Source organism: Condylura cristata, unplaced genomic scaffold (assembly GCF_000260355.1).
Source record: "Condylura cristata isolate star-nosed mole 26May11 unplaced genomic scaffold, ConCri1.0 scaffold00010, whole genome shotgun sequence".
Taxonomy (NCBI): domain Eukaryota; kingdom Metazoa; phylum Chordata; class Mammalia; order Eulipotyphla; family Talpidae; genus Condylura; species Condylura cristata.
In genome coordinates this window covers 28,753,530-28,763,055 of record NW_004567111.1, presented here as the reverse complement: position 1 = coordinate 28,763,055, position 9,526 = coordinate 28,753,530, and the positions used below count along the sequence as shown (strand labels likewise).

General features: G+C 40.9%; 1 protein-coding gene across 1 annotated transcript; it reads right to left on the bottom strand.

The window, feature by feature from the left end:
- Window positions 1-287: 287 nt before the first annotated feature.
- On the bottom strand, window positions 288-5,955 carry PCDH20 (protocadherin 20). The gene is made up of 2 exons (XM_004680106.2): window positions 5,478-5,955; window positions 288-4,438 (listed from the first exon to the last, which is right to left on the bottom strand). Exons 1-2 carry the CDS (start codon window positions 5,607-5,609, stop codon window positions 1,715-1,717), a joined length of 2,856 nt encoding a protein of 951 aa, XP_004680163.1. The 5' UTR covers window positions 5,610-5,955; the 3' UTR covers window positions 288-1,714.
- Window positions 5,956-9,526: the final 3,571 nt, after the last annotated feature.

The window sequence follows — 9,526 nt, the reverse complement described above, 5'->3', positions numbered from 1 at the left end:
TAATAAATTAATATGCATGTGCACATGCATGGGCATAAGTGTTCACACAAATTTCTATTAAACATATAGGTGCACTCTATAGTACAAATATCTATAACCACACACATATTTCATGACCTACCCAGTGTTTAATTGAGTAATGAATTAGTTTAATATAAACTTATCATAACAGAATATTTACAGTTCACTCACATTTAGCTCTGAAAGCAAACAAATGCCAATAGCAGGCACTTCAGTGAAAGAACAAGCCCATGTTTGAATATAAAATGGTAAAAATGAGAAAAAAATTATGAAAATATATATACCTTTAATTTTCAGACATATAAACACGTTTAGTACAGTACAGACATATGATGCCAGAAAGCAGAATGACCAGTTTAAGCTAACACATTCCTTGTTTACAGATAAGTTTGCTATAGATCTCATATAAAATGAAATTTCCAGCTCACACAATGAAGTGAATGTAATCAATCACTGATGAACCAGCTTACTGCATTGCAAAGGATTCAGTAAAAGCTAAATTATCAAAGAAATCTGCTGCTGGGCTTACAAATAAACTCTTGGACTAAATCCAAAGCCAGAGAAAGGAAGCCAGAAATGGTGGCCAGCAAACCTAAACAACAACAAAAGGTAAGTATAATTTTCATATAAAATGCCCGACCTAAACAGCCAGCTGTGTACTTTAGCTTCTAGAATAATTTTATACTAATATAATTTTGATTTTCTATGTGATGACAGAATTTAAAGATTTAAAAAGCTAATATATAACACAAGCATAAAGCCCTGTTGATGTGTTGGGAAAGCACACAAAAATGTCATGGACACCTAGGAAGCAACTAAGGAGCGAAACATTTCTTTGCTTGTGACTATTTTTCTTGGACATAATTTCTAGATACATTTTCTGTACAGAAAAAAAAAAAATATATATATATATATATATATATATATATATCCCTGTAATAATGGCCAGTGCAGTGGTAAAACAAACAGATAATGATTTCAGTGCACAGAAAGCGAAATACTCCAGCAAGCTGAATCTTTAACACAGTGGATATTTTTAATCCTAGCTAAAAAGGAATTGCACTTTCTTTGTAATGCCTTCTTTCAAACTATACAGAACGTACTTGTGAGGTAATAATCATTCTATTTATATAAATGCATTTCTTTTTTATTATATATTTAAAGGGGAATTAAATTTACTTTAGTTTCCTATTTGTTAAATGTTAAAAACAATATATTTAAAATATACTCTCATTAATTTCATGTACAACAACTATCATGTACAATAGCTCAAAACAGTTCCTTGCAAAGGATCAACTGATGCCCTCTTGTGGTTAAAGTACTTTTGAGATTTCCCCCCCCCCAAAAAAAAATAATAAAATAAAAAAGGCAATATACCATTTTCTTACCTTTGTTTCCAGGTTTTATCAATTACCTGCTTGGTTTATGAAAGCTGAAAATTATGTCCAAGCTTTTTTTTTTTTTTTTTATCACGGTTCTTTAGCTGTTAGTAACAATTTTCATTAAAAAATGCTGTACACATCTTATAACCTCTGATTTTGAATTTAAAAACCTGTAAACAGTTATTTACACTATAGTACAACTTATAAATTAGTCATCCTTCATTGGAACTGCCATCCACACACTCTTATTGAAGTGGTAAAGACTACACACAGTCTGTTAAAACATCCCTTTGTTTTTCCATAACAAAATATCAAATATTAGAAATATCCATTGGTTTCCTTTCTCTCATATGCAAGTCAATTTTTCCTTTTAATGGAATTTGTACTTCAAAATTTTCCTCTTCCCTGTGATGCTTTTTCCCTTTTCTTAGACAGATATATATACCCATCCCTGTGACAATTGTGATAGAACCCAAGCTTATTATAGAAAGTGCCACTAAGGTGGGCATACAGGAGACAGATTCCACCTTCCTGTGAGTTGGTTCTATTGAGATCTGTGGCTCTTTCTCTTCTATGTTAATTTCTGGCTCCTTTCTTAAAAGGCTCTCTATGTAGCTCTCATTACTGACCGTGTCATTGACAAATAGGTTTACCATGACAGTGGAATGGAGAGGTTCGGGATAACCATGATCACTCACTTTCACCAGTAAACGATGGAGTCCATAATCTGTTTGTAGCAATGCCTCTTCCAAAGTAATGTTGCCAGTTTTAGGGTCAATCCTGAAGGATTCAGGCCTAGGACCTCTTCTTCCTATGATGCTGTAGGCTATGACAGCATTCATGCCGGTGTCTTTGTCAACAGCATAGACCTCTGTTACTGGGGACCCGGGAAGAGTAGAAGGCAAAACCAGTAGGTAAGACATGTTAGACTGAGGGAATAAAACTAGAGGAGGGTTGTCATTGATATCTAGAAGGAGAATCGTGATTTTTGCAGTAGACGAGAGGGGCGGCTGACCCCCATCAACGGCTTCAACCCACAATGTATAGGAGCTTTGCTGTTCTCTGTCCAAAGAAACTTTGGCTCTCAGCATGCCCTTTCCTGTGTCTATGACAAAAATATCACTCTGGTTCACCACTGAGAGGGCGACCCATCCATTCCGTCCAGCATCAGCATCGGTTACACTAATAATTCCAATTTCACCATATCCAGGAAAGTTTTCTGGCACAAAAAAGCTGAAGTCTTTGTTGATGAACCTAGGGCTGTTGTCATTTTTATCCAATACTGTGAGCATCACCGTGGCCACTGATTCTCTAGGTGGTTTCCCAGAGTCCACAGCTCTGACTGTGTACCTATACTTTTCTTTCTCTTCTCGGTCCAGCAGAGTAGAAACTGTCAGAATTCCTGTGGCACTGTCTAAGGAAAAATATGATGGAGCATCAGGCCCCAGAAAATATGAAACTTGGCCTCTCTCTCCACTGTCTGCATCTGTAGCATGTAACTTAGTTAAAAAGGCATTCGGTGTGTTGTTTTCTTCAATGGTTAGTTCTATCAAGGGTTGGGGGAAAATTGGGGCATTATCATTGTCATCTAAAAGTTGCACTTTAATAATTTTTTTGACATGAAATCCCTCAGAGGTCCAGGCCACCACGGCTATCTCATAGAACTGCTGTAACTCATAGTCCATGGGTTTTGTAGTTTCTAGCAAATATTCATTGTTGTATGGTTTGTAGGGTGATAACCTAAATGGCCCTTCACCATCCAGGTAGCAGTTCACCTTATATTTGCCTTCTGGGTCTCTTATGGTGAAGAATGCAATTGGAGTGTTTACAGGCTCCAGTTCTCTCAGATACACAATGCCATCTATCTCATTTGCTATATAACGAGGAACAATTTCAGGTGGCCTGAAAGTGACTTTGATGATTGTCACCAGGGCAGTGATCACAGCAGGGATGCAGCCTGGTCCATTAGCAAGGATGGTGAGCTTGTGAGTTTGAAGAACACTTCCCCCAATCTTATTGAAAAGTTGAATGACTCCGGTGGTTTCATCTAGATGGAATAAATCCTTGGAGGCTTGGGGGACTTTCTGGCTATAAGAGTAGGTGATCTGAGCATTGGTTCCCAAGTCTTTATCCACAGCCCGGACAGTGGCAATTGGTGTGCCCACTGTAGCATTCCCATACACGGTGACATTGAGTTGTGAGTCTGTGAAGAGAGGGCAATTGTCATTAATGTCACTTATGCCAATGGTGAGGGTGGCACTGCCCAACAGAGGTGGAGACCCACCATCCTCGGCTATGATGATGCTCACATACTGATCCTGGGTCTCTCTGTCCAACAGGCCCATAACAATTAGGTAGGGGGTGCGCTCCCCATTCTCATTCTCTTCCACGTCCAAGGTGAACATACGATGGTAGTCCAGTAAGCGGTAGGTCTGCACCCCGTTGGTGCCTATATCTGGGTCCATGGCAGGATGCTCTATTGCTAGCCTGGTGTTTACAGGTGCATTTTCTGGGACCCAAACAGAGATTTGGGAAACGGGGAACTGTGGGGCATTGTCGTTGATGTCCCGGATAGCAATTTTCACCTTCACAAATCTGAAGTATTCCTGAGGCAGGACTAGCACATCCAGAAGCAAAAGACAAGAGTCAGCGGAAGGTGAGGAGATGGAAATGCTGCCGCCCCAGGCAGCCCCTCCACCTCCTTCAAGACACAGGGCCTCCCGGTCGATCTCCTGGGCAGAAGTGTGCAGCTCCCCGGAGCGGTTGTCTAGGGTCACGTACTGGCCACTCAGTCCTCGGGAGGCTAGACTGAAGGAGAGAGGGGGGTTCCGCTCCCCGCGAGCGCGCTCCGGAGACTGCGCCTGCGGGTCCTGTCTCCCCGCGCCCCGGGGCACCAGCCGCAGGTCCTCTGCCAGGCTGCCGATGAGCACCCCCGCAGGCAGTCCCTCGTTCAGACTGTACAGAAGCTCCGTGGCCCGGCTGTAACTCGCGAGGCAATTGAAGGGTCCCACGAAGAGGAAAACCAGAAGCAGATGCTGAAAGAGGGGCGGGGGAAAGGCTGGTTACACGCACGCGGAACAGATACGGACTCTGAAGCCAGTGTCTTAGGGTCATTGCTGCCCAGTCCCGGTTCTCAGAAGCAAAATATCTACAGCCAGTCAGAGAATATGTTGGGGAAACTTGCTGCAACGGGGAGGTGTAAGAGGCAACAGTGGTCCCAAACTTATTTTGCTTTCTATTCACTTTCTATCCTGCCACCCCCTTTCTCCTCCCCAGTCGCCACCACAGACTAGAGAGCATTTGGAATCCCAAACCGTAAGGCATCCCTGGAAACACACGCTAGAGTGGAGAGGACTCTAACTGAAGGACTGCGCAACGCGACAGGAAAGCGCCGGCTGGGCTTTGGGAGGGAGGGGTTGGTCGTGCAGAGTCCAGAGACGTGGGCAATTTATGTCCCACTGAAATGTTTCTACCACTCGGGATTCTGGAACGCGAAGTACATGATTATGGCACCAGAAATAACAATATCAACAACAATATGTGGAAATACAACAATTTTCTCCTTAGGATCCTTCACCTACCATTTATTTTTTAATAAACACTTGAAGGGAGAAGTGAATTTCATTTGAGCCCGCATCTTGATTCAAATCGGCAGGTCTGAATCTTCCCCCTAGTACCAAACCACTAATCCTCTTCCCCTAGGGGAATAGATATCAACGCGGAAAAAATGATTATGCAAAAACAATTTGTCAATTGCAGTAGACAGTCCTAGCCAGATGCTGGCAGCAGGAAACAATCTCAGAACGCCTGCATCTGAGGCGATTTGAGCACACCTCCAGACCCCCTCCACCTCCTCTGTCTACATTTATGCTTCGGAAACTTCCTCTCGCGACCCTAACACTTACTTATTCCTTGCTAAAATGAAGACACACACCCCAAACTCCCTCTCTTTCTTCCCAACCTTTCCGTGAAGTTTGGATGTAGGTAAAAAGGTTGAAAAATCAGCAAGAAGTGGAAGCTGCCTTATAGTCCAGCAACTTGTCCCGGTGTAAGGTTCTGCATCCCAACACTTACCGGCAGATTTCCGTGGCTGGTGCTGCTCCTGGGACGGCTGAGAAGCCCCATATCCAGGCGCGGGTGCCAGGTCGCCAGGCGCCAGCTCACTGCCAGGGCCCGCGAGCTGCGCGCATTCGCTCCGCCGCGCATTCCCAGGGAGGCTGCAGTCAGCGCGCTCCAGTCGGGAGGGCGACGGAAGACACTCCCTCTCTGTTCATGCAAATCGCTGGGGAACTTCAGCCAATAGTCACTGGCTCATCAATTAAGGGAACGAAAGGGGGGCAGAAAGGCAAAGGGGCAAGAGGGGCACAGTCATGATTTCCTGCCCGAGACGTCAGACCCCGCCGGAGATACCGGATGGCGTTTGCCTAGAAGAGGGCCACCAGGCGCCACTGGGTCGGGCACCGAAGCGCGCGCCCACTAGCCTCTCGCCGGGTCGCACCAGTCAGAAACCAAGTCCACAGGTTGCGCGCTTCAGAGGGAGAATGAGAATAAATAAATAAGCCTGCATTTATATCTGAATAGAGAGGGAGGAAGTCGGCGCTACAGAGCAGTCCCAGGCACGATACCAAATCGCTTGCTTTGCCACCAGTTCTCCAACAGACTTGGATCCGGCAGTGTTTGCACAGAGAGTGAAAAGAACCCACTTTTCTCTGCGGAAGGAAGGATTTTCCAACTCTCTGTAAGGTGTTCTGAGCCTTAAAATCAAATGTGTAAATTCAGAGGTTTCGATTTTGATTCTTTGCTGTCGGTGGCTGGCGGGAGAGCGTCACCTCGTTGTAGGCTCAAGAGTCTCTGGGTGTCTGCCTTGTGGTCTCACTTCAGAGGCAGCCGGGGCTTCTGGCCAAGGGAAGGAACCAAAGAAAACAGTGGAATGAATTATGCGATAACACGAAAGAGTTCTGCCTGCAAGCGATTTTAACATATTTCTCTAAGTGGTGCATTTTAGTTTATTCTTTTAAGATACTCACTGTAGCATAGATTTTAAAAATGCTTACTTTCAACTTACTACTTTTATTCTTGGAATACTTAGTGGGGAAGTGGTCCTTTCAAAAGTAATCTTGGAGGGGTTTGGTGTAAAAATGCTTGGTTTTCCTCTGGCTTTGATACCAAATAGCTGTGTGATCTGTTTTCTCATTTATAAAATCAGGCTTGGTGATAGACTCCATTGCTTTGTCGGTGGGACACTTTTTGATCTGCAGGTTGCTGTGAAGGTAATGGGTAGACTGCTGGTCTTTCCCCTGAGTGGATATTTCTTTTCCTCTCTAGGTTTTGAGATAACATGTGCACTACCCTGAACATAAAATCTTTCCTGCTGACTAACTAGTGAATGAACCTAAAAATAGAAAGTCTTCCTCTTAGGTCAGAGAAAGATCTGACATTCCCATAGAATATACCTTAGTTTTCTTTTTCTATCCTATGCTAGCTACAATATAAATTGCTTGGTTGAGCTAATCATTTTCCTTCTGACCCTATTTTCTCCTTCTCTCCACTAATTTTGGACACAAAGTCCTAAGAATTGACAATATACTACATCAAAACACCTGGTATTAGTAAAATAGTTTATTATTGTAAAATCGGAATATGATAGAGTTCACAACAAAACTGCCTGTAATGCAGGTCTGGCATATTATATGAATTTGGCTTATGAAAATAGCTCCCTTAAGCATATCAGAGTGAAACTAGAGGGCTGATGAACGGTAAACCCATGCTCATATGAACACATGGGTGAAAAAGCCAATATAGAGCTGGTGAACAGAACAGTCCCGGAAGTCTGATTTGCCTCTCCTTACTTGCACAGCTGCCTCTGCCCTCCAGCTGAAAATTTACCATTATTGATAAATATTTACTTTGGGGTCTGTAGTTGGAACATATCCAACTTCAAAAATCAGTACCAAGCTGCTTCTGAAATGTGTTTAATTTATGTCTTCACACAATTTCCACATCTTCTGGAAGTTTGGGGCACATGGCCAAAATTGGGCAATCCATCAGGAATCAGAGAACATGAAGGCTGGCCCCTTACTCTGGGCTAATTCTATTTCTCTGCAGATAGCAATGGATGACTGTATATCTTCTTCACAGACCATTTGTTTTACAACAGGTTAAGATCACTCATTTTTTATTTGGTGAAAATACAGGGAACTCTTTCTTTAGTTTACCCTTTGTTTATAGGAATAATATACAGAAGCTATTGTTTATGTAGACAGTCAAAATGAAGTGACATCATCTCTTTTGTAATTATTTTCTCAACCTTTAATTTTCCCTGGACTTTAATTTTCTTAGGCTCTTTCTTTACTTGGCAGTAAGATTGCCTTTGGCACAGAAGTTTCTTTTTCAAATACCCCATCCCAGCAGAATCTCGGTTGTTTGGCCATATCATCCAGCTGCTCTCTATGGAAAGAATTATTAATGCTCCTCCCTTTCATTAAACTGGCAAGAAATTCAATCTATCTGGCAATATATTTTTCTAGAGTGTTTCTAAAAAGCATGAACATATAAACAATAATGTCAGTTGAAACACAGAATTAAACACATTCTAGAGATGTTTGCAACTTTGCTGTAGTTTCTGTGGTTATTTCAAAGTGCCTACATGGAAATTTGTCATCAAGATGGGGAGACTTTGGCATAATTGTGCGTAAATACCTTACCTGTCACATTCCAAAATGGAACTGAGCTACTTGTTATTATCTTTCCTCTTTGAGGATCTAAGGAGAGGTTTCCTATAGGTTTACAATAATGGGCCTAAATGCCCATCTTTCTTCTCCTGTCCCTTCTTTCTAGGCATGATGAAAACATTCTCAAACTCCTGTTCCTTATGACGCCAGTCTGTGACCTACCATCTCGTGTCACATATTACTTTCTAAAGATAAATTAAAGAGCTTCTATGCTGTTAGTCTCTTGAAAATAATACTTGTGAACTTCTCAGATATCTCAATTGCTCTGTGCCTGCTTCCCAGTTGTTTTGTAAAAATTGCTCTAGAAGAATAATTAGATTATATTTCTATAGACAAGGAAAATGACTATAAAATAGATGGTATACTGAGGCAGAACCCAACAGGGTATTTAGATGCTATTCTTGTTGCTGCTAAGTTGTGGTGTGACTTCAGAGGTACAAGTCATTGTACCTCTCTGTGTTAATTTCCTATAAAAATACCCACACCAATTATATGCCCATATGTGTGTGGAAAAGTTTGCCTAATATCTGTCATTGAAAGACATCTCATGATGATATACAGGTTCATTTGTCTACTATTTATTGCATTATACCCCTGAATGTTAATAGTACTTTTTATTCATTGTAAACATTTTCTCCTTGTAGCTATTGCTCCTTATAAAGCTGTAACTGGGCTTATAAATTTCTATCAACTAACATCATCATACCTTGTATGTTTGGCAAACAGACTCTGAAAATGGAAAATTTTAGTAGTGCTGTGTTTTATTTGTATTTTTCAATTAATTCTGGTTGTAATATTTAAAATTTTTAATGAAGTACTGCAGTCACAGAGTTTCATGTAATTTACCTATACACGGAGATTAAAACTATTTTAAGTCATAAGCCTGTGTATGGTTAGTTTAGGGCTCCTTGTAGTTTAATCACAATTTAGAATATTACTTCACGACCACTTCACTTTTTGTTTTTTAATATAATACATGGAATTAGCAGTTTCATTACATAACTTAGAAAACATGTATGTACGTATAATGCACACCTTACCTATGTAAAATATAAACATGATAATGTGAACATAGTGTGGTATTATATATTCATATGCAATATAAGTATTTTTTAAAGAATATTATTTTAGAAATGTATAATTTAAACAAATAATAGTCTTTTATCTAGTAATCAAGATTGAAAAGTGGTCACATTTGTAAAATCAATACAGTAGCTAGAAATGATAAAATCAACATCACTGAGTGCCCTTGTGTTCTGAACATGGTATTGGGTGATTTATATGTTTGTTTACCAAATCTTCATAACAGGTTTACAATGTAGGTATTATTATATCAATATACAGTCATAAATTACATGTCAGTTACTATGGTGACTAGATTGGGTATTCCAA

Coding starts and splice junctions, on each gene's coding strand:
- PCDH20 (XM_004680106.2), bottom strand. CDS start 5,609: ATGCGCGGCGGAGCGAATGCGCGCAGCTCGCGGGCCCTGGCAGTGAGC. Junction 4,439..5,477: donor CCAGCCACGGAAATCTGCCG/GTAAGTGTTGGG, acceptor CCCCTCTTTCAG/CATCTGCTTCTGGTTTTCCT.